At 37.2% G+C, this 24321-nt stretch overlaps 1 protein-coding gene across 5 annotated transcripts in view; it reads right to left on the bottom strand.

Moving 5' to 3' along the window:
- The window catches only part of LOC137288283 (four and a half LIM domains protein 2-like), a 150852-nt gene that overhangs the window by 88760 nt on the left and 37771 nt on the right, over positions 1 to 24321 (bottom strand). For 2 of the 5 annotated variants that reach the window (XM_067820775.1, XM_067820773.1), the window contains exon 1: positions 8619 to 8834. The exons of the other annotated variants lie outside the window; for them this stretch is intronic. In XM_067820775.1, the coding sequence (XP_067676876.1) occupies positions 8619 to 8660 (42 nt within the window). In that variant the 5' untranslated portion in view covers positions 8661 to 8834. Of the gene's footprint in view, positions 1 to 8618; positions 8835 to 24321 lie in introns of those variants that run through there. 5 annotated transcript variants of the gene reach the window in all.

The raw sequence follows: 24321 nt of genomic DNA on the forward strand, positions 1-24321 counted from the left end.
CTCATGTTAGATGTCAATATAAACTCTCTGACACTGCTATTCAAAACAGAATTTATCTGATATTGTGTTGTGTACTCCTTAAGTAGGATCAACGTGCACCCTGATCCATGTGTTGAACAGGTTGTGGAATTGATACATCACTAATATGCACAGTAGTAGTAGTAGTAGTGGTAGTGGTAGTGGTAGTGGTAGTGGTAAAGGGATGATGTGGCAAGATAAGTAGTAGGTACAAACTACAATAATTTACACACACACTGCACACGTTTTTTAATTGAATCCTTGCATTCAATGTGATGAGGAAAAGTTAATAACCCTGGGCAAATGATAGTAGTAGCAGCAGCAGCAGTAGGGGTGGTGGTGGTAGTAGTAGTAGTAGTAGCAGTAGCAGTAGCAGTAGCAGTAGCAGTAGTAGTAGTGGCTGTGGTAGTGGTAGTGGTGGTAGTGGTAGGAGTGAGTGAGTGAGTGAGTGAGTGAGTGAGTGAGTGAGTGAGTGAGTGAGTTTAGTTTTATGCCGCACTAGTACAGCTATATGGCGGTGGTCTGTAAATAACCGAGTCTGGACCAGACAATCCAGCTATCAACAACATGAGCATCGATCTGCGCAAATTGGGAACCGATGACATGTGTCAACCCGATCCTGTTAGTTGCCTCTTACAAGTAGCAGCAGCAGCAGCAGCAGCAGCAGCAGCAGCAAATATCTCAATTAAGCAATGACATGTTATTTAAGAAATACAGTTCGTTCTACCACCATGTATAGTGTAATAGAGCACACTTTCGCCCTGAACTATTATGTTGTTAAAGCACTCGGATGCTATACATGGTGGTAGAACGAACTTTATCTTGTAAGAATGTCGAGTTTTGATTGGTCCATGTGACTGATAAAATACCATGTACATCCATCACGATCCGCCAGCAGGAGTATAAAAGTCGTATACTCCCACTGTGAAAGTCATATCACCCTGCTACGCCTCGGTGATGACGCGAAGTGAGAAAAGCTTGCATCGACAAACCTTTAGTAATGTTTGCATTAAGGTCAAACAATCAGCTGGTGTCAACATGGCAGCAAGTCGATTCGATGCGTGTTGTTTTGTTTTGATTTAGTGAAAACATTCAGCTAGACAAATGCGTTATCACATCGTGTCGAGGGAAATACAGGGTTTTATCAGTTCCTTGTAAGGTTGTATTCCCCGAGCCGGACTGATAAAACCCTGTATTTCCCTCGACACGATGTGACAACTTATAGTAATTCTTTTCTAAGATGCCGTATTTAATAATTTCTAAGCCTAATTTCGATTAATCTATGGCAGAAAACAAACGACAGTGTCTGTGACCTAACTTAAGGATCCTCACACAGGGCTAACTGATGCGCTGTTCTCTTGACGTGTCATCCCCCCTACTTTAAGACAAACGTTACTAGAAAAACAAACAGTTTGGTGAAAGTTTATGTTCGGGTTAAATATCTTCTCTAGATCATTTTAATTACATCTGTGATTCTCTTAAACCATGAAAGGGAAAATGACTGTCTCATTTCTACTACCAGTAGATCAGTACATTCAGCTGAAGCTGATTAGTTATGCGACATTCCACGATTGCATTGTGGGAATGTAAACACTGCAAAATTACTGTGTCTCTGTAAAGTTTTGAGTCGAACTACGAGGCGTTTTATCCCTTGGAAAACATAAACATAATGTTTCCACCGGTGATGTTAACTGTTTGGTGCAACTGCAAACCAAGAAATGGGATGCCACAAAGCAGTTTATTCTGTGTGGCTGTACGAGGCGATGGCAACTGACATCCATCGTGACATTGGTTACATTGTGACGTAATGCAAAAAAGTTCAATTACAAGGGGGCAGACTGGAATGGCGCAGCGACGTCAACACATTGTGATGTAATGCAAAAAGTGCACATTATCGTCTGATAAAGCATTGTTGGCGCCTTTGATCTTTCACAGAAGCATATTAGAAAGTATTATATTACATAACTTACACATTAATATATAGACCATCCCAATAATACTGTTCGTTATAATATTTCATGAGAGGGTTAAAGATACTGTTAAGATGGGCACAAAATATTTTTGTTGTGATGAAAGCAAGGAGTCTGTGAAAGTATTTCCACTACCAAAATCACAATGTCTTAAATTCTCATTTCCTTGAACACCTTTCTACGGACATATCTCAAACCTGCAGCACACATAGAAATTCTTTATCACAGCTAACTCACAAGCCATTTCCTCCAACACTGCTGCCACATGAATATCAGTTATATCCTTCTAAACACAGATAAACTTCATAGAAACACCATTAGTCACAATCCCTGGTATCAGCAACTCACAGTGGGAGTATCTGTGTGAAATGACACTGTGAACACAAAAGGTTTTTACTGTCTTTAGTAATACCTTAACAGCTTTTTTGTTGAATGGTTTACATGCATTGATAAACTATCTTTCTTAGCTTAACAGTGACGATTAATGTACTAAAATTGTAAACCTGAAAACAAGCTTCTGTTAATAGATATCCTATCACAAGAACATCTTCCAGGGTGGGCTCAATGGTCACACCTCACTGCATTTCATTCTCACATAAAAACACCTCAAGTGAAAGAGACTACCTACGAACACAGAATAATATGTAAATATATAAGTGCCAGTCATTAAATATATTAAATAAACATAAATCTACCTCTGACAATACAATGACATACAAGCATAAATCTGATGCATATGGGAGGCAATCTGGTACTAAAAGGGGCATGATAATTATTCAAGCTTCAACCAATTGGCCCCACAGCATGTGTCATATCAATATGCACAAAAAAGTGACAATGGTGCACTCTGTTACAATTTCAATACCTCATACAAGTGCATGATGACAAAGTAAGCCTTGTTTGTTACCTTCATCAATTCATGCAAGAGTAAACCTGCACTCTTGCAACTACAGTGTTGTATAGTTTGAGGGCAGGGTAGCAGGAGCGTCAGCTGACTACTTACACACATGACTGAAGGCTATAATATGTATGGTATCAATTTGAAGTTACATATCTTGTTCTGGATTTGACAAGGAAATTTTTCACAGAAACAGTCTTCAGCTGATAGTAAGAGCTGAAGCCAAGCAAAGATCTCTAAATTACTCTCATAAACTAAAATTACAATCTGCATAAAAACACAAAATTCTACTTAATCATTCCAGGAGTCATAAAATAGACTAATGTTTTAGGCATAAACTGCAGATTTTCTTCATCTGAAGCTCGGAATGAATCTTGCACTAATTTAGAATCTAGAAAGAACTCGGTCTTATGTCAGTGCTGAGCAAACAATTTATATTTTGTTTCATTTTCCATGTTTTTCATGCCATATCGAAATTCAGAGTTAGAAAACAATCCTTGAAAAGACAGCTTAAAAATCAATGGAGTGGATAGTATCAGTGGTTTGTATCTTGGCTCTTGTTTTAGTAGTTGTTTGGGCAAGAATTCAGAATACTGGATAGCTTTTGCTATCTTTTAACGCATTAGCGAGTTTACTTTTGGTTATGGTTAGGGTAAGGTTTTGGGTTAGGTTTAGTGTAAGATTTAGGGTTAGGGTAAGGTTTAGGGTTAGGGTGATATGACACTTAACAATATATCTGGCTGATATTCTGTAGTTGTGCTGCTGTTTGTCAGGCATGGACTTGACACATGGAATGTTGCTGATGGTGGCACAAAACACTCAATACAATCATATAATGATATATATCCATACAGACAGCCACATTAAACTGTATTAATACAGTCACACTGAACTGTATTAATACAGTCACATTAAACTGTATTAATACAGTCACACAATATGAATACAGACAGTGATATATATATATCAATAATTTGACTATCCTGATTTGCAACATTCAGTGGAATGCACCATCAATGCTGGCGTCAAAGCCATTCTCAGAAATTAGGTCATTCATATGTCACCATTTGAATAAAACCAATCAAAGTTGTCCAGATTGTATCTTGCTTCTCAGAATGCCATAGTTTGCATTATAATAAATAACATGTTAGAACTGAACAGAACTGAACAAATGCAAAGAAGAAAAGAACAGAAAAATTAAACTGCATAATAAACACTGAGGGATGGTGCTGAAAGCTTCAAACACTATCACCTAAACCAATGTAATCGAAATAATCTGGCCTGCCATCTTCAAATGAAAGTCTTCTCCACTTTGCAACAAAGTGTAAATTACCCAGCTTAAAACATAATGTAAAGTATTGAATAGATGTTTTGCATGTACTCCTGTACTAGTGATAAGACAACATTACTACTCAGTCCAACACTTCTTTTCACTTTGTAATAGCCAGTCTGAGACAAACCCTTAAACCTTTTTGATTGACAATCACTGAATGTCTTTGAAATTGAATTGATCTAAAAACCTGCATTCATTTATCTGAACCATCAGAGAATAATAAGAATCAATTCCTTGTTTACTACAAAACTCAGTATATGTGCTTAAGATAGAATGGTGTGGTGGGGTAGCCTAGCTTGTGCACTCTTTGTGCCAAGGACGTGGGTTTGATTCTTCACAAGGATACAATTCATGAATCCTAGTTGATTCTTCGCTCATAAAACCATGAAATTAGTAGTCAACTAAATACTTTAAATCATGATGGATTTTGAGGAAGATATGACACTAATCGAGTGAAGTTTTATTTTCACATATTTCCAATGGCAGATTTCCAAATTATCAGCATTAAACTTCTTGTCAAATCTTTTTTGCAAACATGTATTTAATTGATGAAAAAATATGCTTTTGCCTATACATCGGAATTTTAATGAATTTTCTTCAAATTTCATAGAATTTCTAATGCAATTGCATAATTAAAATATGTAGCGACGACAGCAGAATCACAGAGGTTGGCATCTGTGCAATGATGATGGCAGTTACAATGGTTTAAATGCAAAGAACACCTTTTCAAACAGTTCCCTGAGCATTTTGTACAAAATCGTCAAATTTAATACATATTTTTTATTAGCTTTATTTGAGATCTTTTGGATTTCAGATCTTTTAAGTGTTGTACAAAAACAGTAAAAGATCGTCTATGATCAGTAATCAATGTCCTCCCTTTGTATTGCTTGGGTGTGATTGAGTTTGCAAGTTTTTTTTAAACAATAATAATACAGTAATTTGTGAAAAATATTAGGTATTTCTTGAACCATTTGATCAATTGATGTTTTACTGAGTCATAGCTATGCGTGATCGACAATACAAGATTTAATATTCAGCTCTTTTGATCATTCTATTAAATCTAATTGAAACAATATGGCCTAAACATCAAAACCATCATACATGTCTGCTCCACTAGGTATCAAAGCGTAAAAATGACGCCTTCAGGTTACACAACAATATTTATTAAACCTGCTGACTCGGCATTAAGTGCAGAACATTAGGATTACAGCTATAAGGATATGAAATCCTATTTCCACATACTCATGTGCACACACCACACATGGAACTAACCTTGTAGGCGCAACACACAATCAGTTGTCACCTGTGAAGGTCTTGCTTGAAAAGTAATAAAATATATTGTTTGTTGAAGGTTCAGTAACGCTGTAGCAATAACAGCTGACAAGTCTCAGGCAAGTTACTTAAATAGGACTTTATATAGGAGGTCAAATTACAAGCTCCAGATTTGGTTGTAGGTATTTACTCTAATACAGAGACAATGTCTCTTGTCACTATTAATTACAATATCTACACTCAGACTGGAAATGGACATCCATTGATCCTGCTTCAAAATTACGTTATTTATGGAAACACCATAAATGAGCTTCACACAATGTACCTATGTAGGGAATTGAACATGGGTCCTCACGGTGACAAACAAATGCTCTAATCATATGGTTACCCCACTGCCATGGGCGTTCACAGAGCTGAAACCAGGGAATGATGAGAAAGAGAGTGAGTGAAAGATTGAGCTTAAGAGTTTTACTCAGCTTTTTAGCATTATTCCAGCAATACCGTGGTGGGGGGACACATTTAACCAAGCAGGGAATAGAATCCAGGTCTTCAGCGTGACAAGCTAATGCTTTGACCACTAATGCTACCCTACTGTCCTTATTTAATGATAAATGAAAGTGAGTGAGTGAGTTTAGTTTTATGCTGCACTCAGCAATATTACAGCTATATGGTGGCGGTCTGTAAATAATCGAGTCTGGACCAGACAATCCAGTGATCAACAGCATGAACATCGATCTGTGCAATTGGGAACCGATGACATGTGTCAACCAAGTCAGTGAGCCTGACCACCCGATCCCGTTAGTCACCTCTTACGATAAGCGTAGTCGCCTTTTATGGCAAGCATGGGTTGCTGAAGGCCTCTTCTACCCCGGGACCTTCACGGGTTTGATAAATGAGAGAATCCATGAAATACTATTGTTTCATCTTTCTGTACATGGATTGCACCTATATCTCAAACCTATTATATTTGTTCTCCAGATATTAAAAGAAATCAATTTGTCAGTACTGGTAAATTGTATTTTGTTGGTTGAATGAATTCTGCATTTAGTATTATTTCAGATATCATACTTATCAGCTGTAAGAAATTTGGTTCAGAGAAATCAATCCAGTGATTGTGATCACATGCATGATCATGAAGACATCACACAATCAACTATGTCATGAAACTGACTACCAGATTTGCCTCCTGCTTTGGTGCAGGAAATCAGTCTAAATAAATGACAATTAAGTGGCTGGCAGTATCCCTTATAGTCATTATGTAGGCTGTCATAAAATTCAGTGGCAGTGTATGATAGCCAAGTGGGTAAAGCATTCGCTCATCAAACCGAAGACCAGGGTTCAATTCCCCCATGGGTACAATGTGTGAAACCCATTTCTAAAGTCCATGTCATGATAATGTTGGAATATTGTTCAAAGCGACATAAAAATCAAACCCACTCTCCCCATGCTGTAAGAAATACAAACATACAATTAGCCAGGTAATATACTGTGCCATCCTCTTTGATGGCTGAAACATTAAGAATCACATACTGTGATCTTTTCTAACTTAAAACCATTTGTGGATTCATTTAGAAAAATAATTTTTAGCATTCAGAAATAACCTTCAAGCATTATACTTTTTATTCTGAAAACATCTTTATAGAAAATCCTGTGATCAACAACATGAGCATCGATCTGCACAAGTGGGAACAAATGACACGTGTCAACCAAGTCAGCAAGCCTGACCACCTGATTCCATTAGTCGCCTCTTACAACAAGCATAGTCGCCTTTTATGGCAAGCATGGGTTGCTGAAGACCTATTCTACCCCGGGACCTTCACGGGTCTGTGCTACTGAGAGTGAGAGATCTTATCTATATAATCTTATACTGATTCTAGGATTAATGACACCAAGGATGCTTTCATATATTGTGCAGATGTAACAGCTGAAGTTAGAACTCAGAAAAGCAGCTGACGTCTTTGACAACAGCTAGTACTACTCACTCAAATATCCATAAAATTTAAAACAGTTTTATTCTTTTAAAGTTCAACAATTTGGGTCATCAGATGCAATTACCAAGAAATTAGAAGTACCTGGCCTGAATACACCTGTAATGTGTATTCAATATACTTGTGTATGCACAAATAGTAGAGAGGGTTACTAGTATGTGCGTAGAAGGAGAGCACCATAGTATTCCATTATTCAAACAGTGACCCACTTGAAGTGTACAACAATTGCAGTATTTAACTGTATGCTACAGGTTATCAAGGGATGTATAGTTCATATGCAAGAGTATTTACATATGGATATTAACCCAACCAGATACCTGTGTTAATATTTACTATGTAGGCAATGTAAAGCTGAATCACAAGCACTTGCCGACTTCATAATTTGGTACAGCTCTCTCAGTGGAACATATAAATGTTTCAGAAATGACTAGCATCAAGTCTATGATGTGATTATACCAGTCTGCAGTCCTAGGATTTTCACCTGTATGCATGCTAAGCCTAGTCACATAATCATGTCGCTATATTCTTTCAGCTGCTAGGTCAAAGGCTTAATCAATACTTCCATCTGACGTGTGAAAATTTATGATGGAAAGTTTTGAACAATGTCTCAGTTGCCTGTTGTGTTATAAGGGTAATAATTTGCTTACAAATCTGTCAATAAAGACAATTATGTCACAAATGTGAATATTGAGAGAGAATTACTTCTCCTTTTGTTTCAACACATGTACACTGGAGTACAATGTGAGGGAGGCTATGCATCATGGTCAGTAAATATGTATTTCTCCTGTTGACACACAACAAGCAAAATCAAAGTACACATTTTTGACAGTATTTTGTCAAAATTCATTTAACAAAAAATATTATTTAAAGAAACCAGCTTGCATTCAGACAGCCATTACACACGGTAAAAAACATGATTAAACTCTGAACTAATCTGAAATTTGAAACTGAATTTATGTATAACTACCAATATGTGATATATATCCCAGCTTGTCTACTGAGACCAGCTACTGTCTGCTAATCAATATAGGTGTGAATCATGGCATGCACAAGACTCAATTAAAACAGCTGACAAAGCCGTAACTCACTGCATAATGACCCATATACCCTGGTCATGATGATCCTATGCCGTTACTTACGTCTTCACATGAAATGATGATCTGTGGAATTGGAAGACTCATAACACATCATTAACGTGGGAACCAGTCTCAATATCGGCCTTTTTCCCCGGTAGAGTAACAAGCTTGGCCAGCGTCACAGCCCGACAGCATTCACTCACACAAGAGGCTACTCCATCAAACGACACGAGTTTACAGGTATTTAGGTGTGCACGTCGACCTATGTCCCCCACTAATGCTCAGTCACTGAATCCAGCACAGGTTGAACCAGATCCGTTTAATTTCACGAGTCCACATGTTGATACACTGTCACAGTCCAAGTTTGTATGATTAACAATGTAGATCACTTGAAAAGCAGGACATTTTTATCAAAATTCACACATTTTTACACAAAAGGGATGAACATGCTCAAACCCTAATGCACCACACACACTGACCAAGGAGTACTCTGTAGAGCCTTTGAAATTTATGTTCCCGCTGAACATATGTGACATGATATCAATACTGGCAGATTACCCGACCTGAATGAGACCTCATGCCGTCTTTGCATTCAAGTTTTTATCATTTTTTAAGAAAGGCATTTCCTTTTGGCGTGACAAGAAATGACTCGTCTCTTATCTCATTAAAGATACTCATCTAAATGAACTTGACATATCTGCTTGAATTAACAAACTCTTACTAAGTCCAAACATTATAAAATCAAAGAACATTTTCACAAAAGACTGAATGAAACACTTCATTTTTCCTAGAAAAAAAAGACAAACACAATCAAAGCCAGAAAACAACAGGATGTATGACACAATGCTATAGTACAGCAATTTAACAACACACACTGAGAGTTATATTTAAATATCAGTCTCTTCAGTCAATAAATAAACAGTTATAAATAAGTTCATCTGAAACCAATGTTGTGTTGACCTGCTCAATAAGAGTGAGTGAGTGAGTGATTGAGTATGGTTTTAAGATGCTTATAGCAATATTCCAGCAACATCAGAGAAATGGGGACACCAGAAACGGGGCTTAATAAGAGAGTAACTTCTAACATACTAAAGTCAGAAAAGTAGGTGTTTTGGAATATCATTACTTATAACAACTGTTTTCAGTAAATTGGAAATTTTTTTACAGAGATATCCTTTCAAATTTTAGAAATTCTTCAAGCGGTGTCATTTCTCAAACTTGAGGCTATGCTGAACATAATCCATGCATGATTATCCACAAAGGAGATATCAGCTAATCAAAGATCAAGGCTGACTGGATCACATCCGTAAAAATGAAATTTCCAGTGGTTTTCAAAATCAATGAAATACTTTCCATCCAGATCTGGACATATCCTGAGCATTTGACCAGTCTTCTCAAATTGGATAGAATTTCTTCTGGAGTTAAGAAATTGCAGCCACATAGTCCCAGCTCATCCCGTTTGAGCAAACATACCGGACCTGTCAGTTCACTGTTCGTCGACAGATATGTCAACAAGGTGTGACATCACCTGGTTCAAGGAGACGGCCAACAACCTGAGTCTATTCATGACCACTACACTCCAATCTCAATTTCAAAATGTGAAAAACATAAAGACCACATTTCCACATTCACAATTACTTGAAGTCTGTTCATGAACTGAAAGCTTTGATGTGAACTTACATATTGAAAAATTTACAGAACACATTTAATTTTCCATGTCTATGTTCAAAACATGAAAAATACACAGCCCTTATTTCCAAGTTAGGAAACAATTTCAAGCAGGCCAAATCATGTCCGCATACCTACACTGGTAACCTTTTGCCCTCTATTGAAATCCAGCATTCAATCAATGTTTATACAACGATCAGGACTGATTGTATTACTTGTGTCTCAGTGAACCATTGGTCAAGAATGTGTACCGTTATCATTTCAAACAGTGATAAAGCGCTATAGTGTAGCTAATTAATACAGGATTCCATGCGACCTGTTCCCATTTTGACTGTAATAAGTTCATCCACAGTGGTCTCGGGCTTTTCAAATTGGACATTCATATAGAAGATACTTGAAGAAATGTTCACACTTGAAGCAAGCATTTATTAACATACAGTTACTTTATCCTGTGTGTATTGATTCTGTTATTAATGCTCATATTCTGGGCCTCTGCACATCTTAGCACAGACTCATAAAAATCCATTAATAATCTTAAAGTCTGTTATCAATCGTGATTGATGTTATCAATTATGCTGAGAACATGTCTGGCACATCTATCTGAGTTTCCACTCGTGCAACAGGGCCAATGATCAATTAACAAATTCACACGTTTCATCTGTAAGAAGACTTTGTGAAACAGTAGAGGTGATAATACAATAATTAACTTCCTGTTTCTTCAGGAGCAGCTAATATGTGGAGAAGTGGTTTTAAGAGATTCTATTCTTTGAAAACGAGGCTGGAATGTCTAGATAGCTACAGAGCCCAAGAAATGTATGCAGACACATTAATGTTGACATTACTTGCATATCTAAAAATATTTTCAGGTTAGATTTAGGGATATTAACATGTCTGACTGTTCATCCAGAGCTTGATTTGAATACCAAATGGTCCAGTCATTCATAGCCTGCAGGGATTTGTGTAGCTCTGTTTACAGGTTGTATTTGGCTCAAAGTATGCAGAAAATATCACTAAAATTTCCTAAATTGCAATTGAAAGATTCCAAATTCATGTTGATATATTTCTGTATAATGTGATGGCTTGGTCTGACCAACTTGTGTTTCACAAGTACATTAATAATCAGTACCAATAATAATGAAACATGAATAAGTGAGTGAGATAGTGAGTAAGTGAGTGAGATAGTGAGTGAGTGAGTGAGTGGTATTTTAGGCAGTATTCTCTCAATACCACTAAGCCACCCCAACCTAAACAAGTAGGAGATATGCTTTGTCAAAAGATTATGTCAGGAAAACATTCTGGGCAGAAAACACACAAAACATTTGCCGTTTAACTGTGAGCTTGAAATGATACAATGACTGATCAGAATATACTCTTCAAAAGAAGTAGGGGATTTTCTTTTTTTTCTTCTTTATCTATTTATCAGAGAGAATCACTGTTAATATGATATGCATCACCATTTGTATTTCCTTACAACCATAGTTATTTGGAATGTAGTCGCTTTTGAAAGATAATTGGTATATGGCATGTAATTTGCATTATACGATTGTATACGATTTTCACTAGAAACAAACACTAACAAATGTGTGATGCAAGATGAGTGTCAAAATTAATATTCTTGGTGATTTCTCGACCTCCATGAAAAAAACCCCGTCAAAATCAAGAATGGGACCTAATGCACATGTATGGGGGTACTGCATTGTGCACATGCATATCATGCGTTGTGTTTATGGGTGGTAATAGAGGGAAATGGTGGCGTGTTCATTTTAAAGATATCTGTCCTTCAAACGTTTGTTAACGTTTCCACTTCCCATCCAAACTGAAAGTTCATTATCCCCTACTTTTTTTTTAAAAGTATATATTGATCAACATAATTGACAACTGTGTGTATGTAAGTTTGTCTGACTGTTTTATCTTTCATTAAAGATGATGGGTCTGTAAATAATCGAATCTTAACTTCACAATCATGTGATTGACCTGAGCACATTTGGAACAAGTTTGCATGCATCAGCACAGCTTAGACAGCTAGACATCATGATCCCATTACAAATGTACTTGTCTCTTACAAAAAGCATATGTTGCTGAACACTAATTATAATTTGTTTTGCATTTTGAAAATGTTTCAGTCATTAGCAGTTCACATATATATACTTGGTAGTCAAAGATAGCTAAATACTGGTACTTGTTATGACAGACTGTGTGTTTTTGAAATATCTAATGGGAAAGAATATACATAAATAAATATATATAACATCTAAAGAACATACTGAGGCAAGTAAAAAGTTTTGTTCAGTGTTCCTTTGAAATAGTACTTTGGAAGTTATTGCCACTTTCACAAAAAAGCAAGTGAGTGATTGCTTAGCAGCACTGCTAATGCTGCATCAGCTATCTTGCAGCAATTGTCAGAAATACATTTATTTGAACGTATTTACAAGGACAGCATGGTATATATTTTTCAATTTTCTTAAAATCTTCCAAAATTAAAAATTAAAATATCCCTGTTTTCACCTTCCATGCATACTTGTCCTCAGTGAACCATCTGCATGACCAGAAAATATGACCAAGGTCAGAAATGTTAACTAGAAAGAGAATAAATAGGACTTGACTGAAACAGCCAAATACTCTTCTCTTCAAGTTTACACTGCTGAAATAGAATTGAAGTTGCAGTGGTTAGTCAATCAGATGGACTGACTAGCTAATAGAATTTGTTATCATGGAATTAAAAAATTGTCATTTGAAATCGTGACATTATCTTCAAGAAAAAGAAGCCTAAGTAAGGAAAATCAAGAAACAGGAACAATGAGCATTGGATGAGAAAAAATGAAGGGCATTGCTACTGTCAGCACCTGTGTAGGCTTTGACAATCTGATCTACTTTATCTAAAGATATACCTTCCAATGTTTCTAAAGGCAGAACCATTTTATTACATTTTTACAGATCCATGATTTAATTTAGCCATCTGAACAAACATTAATTTCTGTGATGTGATATAATCACATTATTTACAGACACATTTTATCACATCTGACTGACCACTAAGGTATTTAAGACGTTTCATTATTATTATTAAATTTAGTCATCAAACCTAATTTAACTGAAAGGAATATATTTTATTTTTCTCACTTGGCTTTTAGCATTTTTGAGAAAAAATCAATAAAACAAATCATCAGGCTCGTCCTTAATTTAGTACCCATGCTAATGAGGTTTATGGCTCTGGTACTAAAGTCCAAGTCCAAGCATCTAAAAGTCCATGTCCATGCATCTCAATGTCCATGCATCTTAATGTCCATGCATCATAAAGTCCATGCCCATGCATCTTAACCACAACAGGCTCTAGCACACATGCACTACTTCGGCCATTATTTTATAACCTAGAAATGTCAGCCAACAATAAATGAAAAGAAGTGCTAACGTTTCAGTACTAGCTTCTGCAATGACAAACCAGCTGCTCCAATCAGAGATGGTTTGACTTGACTGACCAATCAGAATTGAGAATTTTTCAGATTCATGTTAGAATAATGAATATTCTTCATATGAGCTTTTGGCATTTCTTGTATCCATTATGTCCTACAAATCCAAGCCAAGGAAAGATTGATAATGATGTTGAGAAATGATTGCTCTGAAGGGGAACAGCTGACACAATAGTGACATACTGCCCATATCTCATCAAAGGTAGCTGTGATTACACCATCACAAACCAATGCTTCTGGCACTCAGGATAGGATTAGATTGTGTTCCTAGTGATTTATCATGTTGATTGTAACACTCTCAAACAGATTGATTTACTGTAACATCAGAAAATGTTGGCACTAAAAGGATGGTTCCATAAAGCCATAAACACATGCAGTTGAGTTGTTTGTTAAAAAAATAAACATTTTGAGTAGATACAATGCCATAAAAAATCCAGCTTCATTCACAGGAAAACTGTAGGTGAGTGAGGGAGTTTACATTGCTTCTAGCATTATTCCAGCAAATGTCACAGCAGGAACACCAGGACTTCACACATTGTACTTATGTGAGGAATCGAATCTGGGACTTCAACTATGCTACCCCATCGCCCTGGAAAAGTGAATGAAACTGATTTGAGTAGTTTGGGTTTGCAGTGTGCTGAACCAAATATAAGACAGAATACTCATATGAGATAATGTCTGGACAAGATCGAATATTTAGAATATTCTTCACTTATGTATCTGAAGAAATCATTGGGTGTTCATTAACTTTTGTTTTAGAACTTGGGGAACAGGCTGAAACCTGTGATTGTGGATCTAATACTGTACTGACTCTTTCCATGCTTGGCAGTATCATACTGGTTTCTACTGGCAAACAAGGATAAGTTGGTTTACGAGAAGTAGAACGGTGCACGACAATAAGCAAACTCATTTTATTCGTGAAAGGAAGAGCAGATATAGGCTAGTGCACGATTCTGTGCATGATGATGAAATTGATTCCACTTATAGCAGCACACAACTTGTTCATAAGACACCCACACTTCACCCACTGCACTATACTTTATCACGGTCAAGCTGGCGGCCCCTTCGCTCACAATAGCATCTGCCTGTGGACTGCACTCATACATGCTAAAAAGTGTCAATTGTCGCGTTGGTGCTCAACTTATCCTTGTTTGCCAGTAGTGACTGACAGTATGAACAGTGTATACTGAAGAAAAAAAAAGTTAAGGATCATCAATATTTGAAGGCATTTCTTTATCCCCATATTGTTATTTCCTGGAATTTGTCTGGTTCAGAATGTACATATTCAGGTACCTTTATCAACATCACCTCATCGGTTCTTAGTACAGGAATGTACTGTGAGAATAATGGAGTGAGGGTGAGTGAGTGAGTCTAGTCTTACGCTGCACTCAGCCATATCCCAACCATATGGCGGCAGTTTGTAAATAATCAAGTCTGGACCAGACAATTCAATCATCAACAGTATGAACATCAATCTGTGCAATTGGGAACCAATGACGTGTCAACCAAGTCAGCGAGCCTGACCACCCTATCCTGTTAGTCGCCTCTTACTCTCTGAAGTATAGACTCACGTCCTACAATTTCATTCAAAGCTAGCTACATAAAAATACTAAGCAACATTGATATGCACAGGCTTGACACATTTTAACCTTAATAAATGTAATATTTCCCATATCAAATAGAAAACAACAAACTCTCTGTTTTCTCGCAAAGTCCCTGACATACACTTACGATATTAACATGACGCTAAATTTGTCATTACATACTGATACATATTTAAGCTTATTCATTTGCATTCTACTCAAAACAAGTCAAAACCATTGAGTGAGCATGTTTTTATGATAACTTTGGAAAATATTCCAGCAATATCACTGCAGAGGGCACCATAAATGTATTTTACACATTGCACCCATGTGGAAAATCAAAAACGGCCCTTTGGCATCACAAGTGAACACTTTAACCACTAGGCTATCCCTGGTCGCCCCACCACTACAAACTTTTTGGGCACATGATTTTCTTTAGTGATATTAAAAAAAGATCAAGTGTTTTTAAAATTTTGATCAATATCCTCCCTATACTATTATACTATAGCATTTAGTTCCATTGATCAATGTCAATTTTCCGCTGAAGAAATATACACAATGATATATTAACTCTTTCTTAAAGCTTAAAACAGCATCTGCAGCTGGCAGCATTAGTTTAAACTAGCTGTGTCAAACAAACAAATCACTATCTCCCTTTACAAATGGGGGAATATATATGAAAGAACAATCATTGTTAATGGCTATATATCAACTTACATTTAAATAAAACCCCACTTTTCATCAGAACATGCAATATAGTAAGAGGTTCCAGAAGATAGAGAACTAATCTTACATCCATGATTAACACCAACACATATTGCTGTTTGCTTTTCTAAAATACATGTAATTGCCAAGTTACCTGCATGGATCTTTTATTCCATCCTAGAGACTGGCAGATTAATGCCTCCAATCTGGAGTGTCTATAGACAGGACCTTCCACGAAGGGTTATTTCATATAACCTCAGGCTTCTAATGCAGTAACTCAGCATAGTTAATTTGAACCGACAGCCCTCACACACAGAGCAGAGGAAGTATCTACGATTTAATAAATGAGCAGTCAAAGCATTATCAATGGAATACTTCTGCTGATAAAAATCTATAGCATGAATTGATGCATCAAAGCATCTATAACATTTCAACCAAATGAGCACTTACCTTATCAGATTTCCCAACTAAATCATCAGCACGAAAAGTAACACTTTTTCGCTTTGGTTTTCCAATTTTCTTATCCATGATTAATGTTGTATGGACTTTTCCTGATCATTCAGGAACCATATCATACTTTAACCCGATAGTCCCATTTACATGGAACAAATTAACAAAAACAAACCGTCCTGAACACAAGCTGGTCCGGGGAATGGAACAGGCCGCGTAGGTTCCGAGCCGACTCGGCAAATCTTGAGAATCATGGATGATTGATTGGTAACGAGCGAGCGTTCTGATCCATTACAAACACACATCCCTAGAAATTTATTCAAGTCGTGTGATTTCGTAAGGCTATAGACTGCCATCATAGCACCGACTCCTATCCACAAACCCCAATAATCAGTTCCAAAGGCTGCAGTAAAAGTTAAAGGAGCTCTAACTCTGGTTTGCATGTAAGTTGTAACATTTAAAGGTGCTCTGACCTTTGAAATACATTGGGAAAACTTGATGGAGTTAACTCCTTTGCAGCACTGCAGTATAAGGCAAAATAGAATTCACCTTGGATCTGAAATATTTGAGAGATAGAGTTATCGTCATAACTTTAAAAGAGTTTGACAGCCATTTTATTGGAGTCAAAAGAAAGAGGTTCTCTGACTCACTGTTAATATCAGATGGGTGAGTTTAACGTCTACTCACAGATCAATAGGATTGTTCGAGCCAGGATAGACAGTAATCTTCGTAAGTGCCTCAGCAATGCGTGAATCTGCATTAAAGTAGCATTTCCCTCCAATATTTTCTGATCATCATCATCCAATCATTATATTATCAACACAAAATCATCATCTTTTTAATCATTCAGGTTCTTGAGTTCATCATCATGAGACTACTGACCAACATGTGTATTAAACATAAAGCACTGTAACTATGCGTCCCTGACCACCCAGCTGTGAATGGGTACCTCATATGGATGAGAAAGCCACAATAACTTCATGCCCATTTCTAAAGTCCTAGCTGTGATATTGCTGAAATATTTCTGTAAGTGGTAAAAAACCACACTCCCTCACTCGCTAACTCACTCATTCCTTGTGGAACTTCCAGGACATCAAGATGCTTGTGCCCCTTTCTTGCCTCCGTCTTCATGTCTGCATACATTTTTTCAGGTTTAGAGACAGCATGTTTCATGAAAGGGAACAGATCCAATCTAGTGACAGTCCATGAATCATGATAAATCGATCTTAGTATGGGCAACTGTGGATGTGATTTTCGTTTTGCATGTCAGTTATGATTGACCTTTACAAATGGAATGAGAACAACTTGTAAAATTACAGGATTTTGAAAAACATTTTAAGAATTGTGAAATTCGTGCATGTATGAGACTGATGTCTGGATTCTGAAGTCCGAGCTATGACTGGATCTGTGTAATAGATTTAGATGCTTTTGATTTGGTTATTTTGACATCTTATTGTAATATAAAGTGGACAACAGTATGGCTATGGTTTGATGTGATGTGCGAATGATGTTCATAATTACTGGTGATGGATGAGTATTTGAAAGAGCGTATAGTTTAGGTAAGGCATCAAACTTAATGTTCTGTATGCTGATATGCTAACAGTAGGCCGTACACAGTCTGAAACAATAAAATGGAATCAACACTGGCTCTTGTAGAACATAGTATGGTTTGATTAGCGTTCCAAGGAATATATTGGTTTTATAACACTTGATTATAACCCAAGATGATGAGGGTTGAAGGAGACAGGATCAGAAGAAATTTCCAGTCATGAAAGATTGAAGGGAAGTGTGTTTCAGAAATTACATTTGTGAGTCCTCAAAAAGATGTTAAATGCCATTTTGTTGCTTTCATGATGATAAACTCTGTGGAAATTCAGCAACATCAGTGAATGCTAAAACGTTCTGTATCCATATATATCCTAATCATGCAACCCATGCCTGTAGTGTGAGTGTGGTTTTAATATTCCAGCAATATCAAAGCTAGCTCAAAAGTGGGTATCACACATTGGAGTGAGTGAGTGAGTGAGTGAGTGAGTGAGTGAGTGAGTGAGTGAGTGAGTGAGTGAGTGAGTGAGTGAGTGAGTGAGTGAGTGAGTGAGTGAGGTATTGCCTCCTTTGGCGATATTCCAGCAATATCACAGCAGGGGAAACCAGAGTCTGACACATTTTACCCACGTGGGGAACTGAGCCTAGGTCTTCAATGTCAGACCCGTGAAGGTCCCGGGGTAGAATAGGCCTTCAGCAACCCATGCTTGCCATAAAAGGTGACTATGCTTGTCGTAAGAGGCGACTAACGGGATCGGGTGGTCAGACTAGCTGACTTGGTTGACACATGTCATCGGTTCCCCATTGCGCAGATCGATGCTCATGTTGTTGATCACTGGATTGTCTGGTCCAGACTCGATTATTTACAGACCGTCGCCATATAGCTGGAATATTGCTAAGTGCGACGTAAAACTAAACTCACTCACTCACTCACTCTTCAATGTCACTTTAACCACTATGCCAACCACTATGCCAACCACTATGCCAACCACTATGCCAACCACTAGGGCAGTCCTAGCAGCTCTACTGACCACTGGGCAATCATCTCAACATTATCATTGTCATCATAATCTGCGAGGATAAAGAAAACGCAATGTTAAATTGTAATTCACATCCTTCCGTCACGTTGGAGTGTCACAGTCTGTAAAACAACAGACCACTCTGAGCTAAAGAATTAACATAAATCCAGTAGAGAATACAGTTTGGAAGCCATAATTTCATTTGTAACTGAAATAACTCAATTGTATGAATCAAGAATGAAACAAAATGTCCAAAATGTATTGGAAGTAAGCCACTGCTAATGGATTGAAGTTTGATAAGTCATCGACATGCTTCCATGGTCTGCAGTAAATCTGATAAAACCACAGACCAGGATTACATTAGCTGCTGACTTTTCCCTCCATCATGAGGAAATTGGTTTACTTACCGCCTGACAAATGCAACAAATATAAGGAAGACATGCCGTTTATCATTAGTTACAATTTTTAATCTGATACATTATACTATGTGATCACTTTATAATGCAATAAGAACTTGAACAACATAACAAATATTATTATAATAACTGTGACGAATTGAATTTTGGAACAGTATTCACATATTTCAAGCTTCCAGGAAGCTAATTAAATCTGTAAATCAATTTTCATGTTGCATGATGAAATATTCTTCATGTGACCAAGGTTGAGATTCGTGATAGTTCTTCGAGAAAAGTGAGTACAAGTGTCAGCTAGAAATGTTTAGGTTTATCCCTTCAAAAGTTTCTGAATGTGAATGAGAGAGTGATTTTTACATTGCTTTTAGCAATATTCCAGGATTTTCTCATCAGGGGTCACAGGACTTGAGCTTCATACATTGTACGCAAGTGGGAAATCTAACCCGGATCTTGAGCATGATGAACGGATGTTTAAGCCACACGGTTACCCCACTATCTCATTTCAGAATCTGAATGACTGGATGTTGTTTTAGGTCATGCATCAAATCACTGCTGTATCAGGCAATTACCAATCACTGAAGCCCTATGCAAGTATTCTACACATTCACACAATCCTCCAGTCAAAAAATCTGACCATCTAAACATCAGTTGGGGACCTGTTTGGCTGTAGACACCCCACAGGTACACACACTAGCATGTAGCTGGAACCGTTTTATGGAAAACAACAATGAGGCATGTGTAACACATTCTCCACAAGAAGAGATGAATAAGAGATATTCTGCCCTAATATCCCCACAGGGAGGCAAATATGAGACATTCTGCACTAAAATCCCAAAAAGGGATACAAGAATGAGAGATATTGCTGCACTAAAATCCCCACAGGGAGAAAAGCATGAGAGATATTCTGCACTAAAATCCCCACAGTTACACAAACACAGGATATGGTCCGCCCTGAAACTGAATGGAAAGAAAAGCATGACATATACTCTGCACTAAAATGGTGCGACAAGTATGAGACATATACTGTCCCAGAATCTCGAACTGGGAGACAAATTTGGGACGTATTATGCCACAGAATAAGGCAGAACAAGCATGAATGAAATAGTGATGCAGTCACAGAATCCCCAAAAGGAATCAAGAAATGATCTATTCTGCATTGCAATCCCTGTAAGGAAAGGCTTATTGAGGATGATACTGAAACTGCATATACATGAAACCTAATCACATGCGCCGTAGGTTTATGGTAAGCACTAGCTGTGACTGCCCTGAGATGTAATAAATCCAAATACAAGCTGATTGGTTGGTACAGTGATTCATGATGTATTACCCAAAGTCACGGCAATTTCAAGAGGCAATCTTCCACCTGCTGCAATGTCATCATGGGTGGCTCAGTCCAGCTTATAAATATTGTGTTTAACGTGTAACAATGAAATGTAAGAAAGTTTTTTCAACACATCCAACAATAACACAGTCCTTTCACATATATTGATTTTTACCAAATGTCAAGCAAGATCCCTACAGGAATTCACATTGTTTGAGATCAGTATGTTGTCAAGGATATATTCACAAGTCATAATATCTCTCGATTGCCAGCCATACACTGTTCATCTGAGGACCAGCTAAGCAACTTTTGACAAACTTTACTGCAAGTAGATGCCGAGGTGAAAAGGTCACTAGTATCACATGATACAAGGCAACTAAATGGGAATTTCCAGTTGTAAATGTAAAATTGTAATGGGCTGCATGGATTCCTGTATAGAATCTGTCTAAGGTCTAGTATTTCCAGTATGTTCTGGTTGTACACATTTAGATTCACAGGGAGAAATAACTCAGTTCCTTAATTAATTAGTTAAATAAAAACCAGTTAATGAGGACATGTTTACGATGAGCATTCATATCAAGATTAGTTGAGTTTCTGCAAGACCTGGTAAAGCGACTTCAACTGATTCCTGAATTGGACCTGGGTACTCATGTTCTCATGACAAAAACAGTGAGTGAGTTTGATTTTACTCCCCACTCAGCAATATTCCAGCTATACGGTGGTAGGACTGTAAAGAATCAATTATTGACCAAACATCCAATGATCAACATCATGAGCAACTACCTGCACAATTGGGAACTGATGACGTAAGCCAACCAAAGGAGAAACACAAACAAACAAGAATGATCTGAAGATGACACATCCCCCCAACCCCTACATATCTGAAAGGACAAATCATCTGACAGTTACTTAATGTTTTTTTCAGACTAAGTTTGAACTGTTTCAATGGAATTCAGGAAAAATATAAGTGTCATTTATCTGTAAACAGCAAAAGGCAACACTTCAACATCTGTCTCATATGTGCCATGATCTGCTGAACGATATGAAATGCTTTTCAAGTTGTGCTCCGAGAAACGAAGCCCATCTGTCCATTTCGAGATTTCATCAGAATCGTTTCCATGGAAACCCAGAAAATGATAAACCACAAAAAACTGCAAATAGCAAAAGGCACCACTTTGGGGTCTGCCACAAATATCTGGCAAGTTCTGTTGAAAGATATTAAGAAATTTTTGAGTTCTGCTGCGGAAACGAAGGCCATCCCTCCATGTTGAGACAAAGTCTGAAACGTTTCCATGGAAGCGAAGAAAATGATAAATCACAAAAACCTGTAAACAGCAAAAAGCACCATGTTGGGGTCTGCCATACATATCTACCAAGTTTTACTGACAGATATTAAGAAGTTTTTGAGTTGTGCTGCAGAAACGAAACACACCTGTCAATTTGAGACTACGTCCAAAACATTTCAATGGTAACTGAGAAAATCATAAATCACAAAAACCTGTAAATAGCAAAAGGCACCATCTTTGGTTCTGACTGATATATCTACCAAGTTTTGCAGAAAAATATGGAACGTTTTGAGTTCCCCTCTGGAAATGAAGCCTATTATAAATCACACAAACCTGCAAATAGCAAAAGGCACCACTATAGGTTCTGACTGATATATCTAATCAGTTTTGCAGAAAATATTTTAACAGTTTTTAAGAACTGCTCCGGAAATGAAGACCATCCCTCCAATTTGAAACTAAGTCTGCAACATTTCCATGGAAACCAAGAAAATAATAAATCACAAAAACCTGTAAATAGCAAAAGGCACCACTTTAGGTTCTGACTGATATATCTCACAAGTTTGGCAGAAATATATTGAACTGTTTTTGAGTTCTGCACCGGAAACAAAGCCCACCCCACCATTAGACTAAGACCAAAACATTTCAAGGAAAAACAAAAAAAATAAAAATGCCAAAAATCTGTAAATAGCAAACGGCACAACCATAGGTTCAGATTATAATATCTATCAAAATACTGAAAGGTTTTTGAGTTATGCTCCAGAAACAAAATGATAATGAGTGGACGGACTTATGGGGAATCTTTATAATGACATGTATCATCCAAGTCAGTGAGTCTGACACCCGACCTCATTAGCTGCCTCTTACAAAGACCTTAGTTGCTTTTTATGGCAAGCATGGGTTGCTGAAGACCTATTCGACCCGGAACATTCAAGGGTGCATAACAATAACAAAGAACACAGTAACAGTTTACAAGACACTAATGTTTCAAATTTCTCTCTGACTATGCATGCATCCCTATGACTTTCCATTGATTCTTGTGTCTGAATAAACATAAAGCTTCCCTCAGTTTTATAAGTGAATACACAATCAGATTGTGTCTAAATAGTTTCATTACGGATTTCATAAATTCCTACATCAGACCTGTTGTAACAACTTATGAGACATGAGAAGGTATGGCAGTGTGGGTTGGTTGATAGGATGTCAGGCATTAGGGTGCTTGAATCGTAATGTCTTGTTCCATATTTACTAGTTCCTGTGTAGCAGTATATTGCTGACTCAGCAAGCTATGCTTGTGGGTGCTTTCATCAGTATTTCAGCAACACCACGATGGATAGCCCAGAAACAGCTTCACACAGTCTACACACTGTTGCAGAGCCTAAAGATAAAGTCATAGTTTTGTGTCCTCAGCTTTTGTTACAACCCAATGTAAAACAGCCTAACTGTCTGAAAAAAACACCATGTTTGGTTGAGTTGGGAATATGGAAATATAGCTGACTATAATACCTTGTCTCATTGATCACCGTTTCTGAATGAACTTGAAGATTTCTTTCTTTGTATGTTTCCTTGAATGGTAATGAAAAGATTAGGCTGACATTGCAAACTGGATCTTTGTATGATAATCAGGCCATTTCCAAATATTCTTGTTCCAACAGAAATAGTTTTAATGGATCTCACAACAGACAAACCATGCAAGATATGAAAAATATAATGATCAACTGAGTTTTGCTTGGATCACACTACCATCAAAACAGCAACTGAATGCTGTACGTGTAATTCACGAAGCCAAGGCAATATTTTCCAATCTCTACTCAACGAGAGTCATCAGGCAGCTAGTTTATTCATGTATGAAACAATGGTTTCTGGCAACTATGATGCAGACTGGTGATTACCCAGCATGCTTTGTGGCTCTAAATGTGAAGCTAATCATCCACTACAGGTCATCTGGAATGTCTGCACAGAATCACCAGACAATCCAGTCAGGAAGCACACTCCCCTATCTGAATTCCATCAGAAATATTGGCGTTTGCTTACCTTGGGACAAGACAAAATGAAATCTGATGCCTATCTATACGTAGCCATTATAAACTCTTTTGATGCTTCACTCATAACGAGAATACTTAGAAAGACTTTTATCGCTTTAACAATTGTCCAATAATACTACTCACACTGCACAAAAACAATTTTGATGAGAAATTGTTACAACTTATCAGCTTCAAACATGAACATTTCTAAAACTTGCGATTGTGTTTCACAGTTAAAAGCCCATTGTCATAACAAGACAATACAGGAATAGATACATGCGAGCGGAG

This window comes from Haliotis asinina, chromosome 6 (genome assembly GCF_037392515.1).
Source record: "Haliotis asinina isolate JCU_RB_2024 chromosome 6, JCU_Hal_asi_v2, whole genome shotgun sequence".
In the NCBI taxonomy this organism is placed as follows: Eukaryota; Metazoa; Mollusca; class Gastropoda; order Lepetellida; family Haliotidae; genus Haliotis; species Haliotis asinina.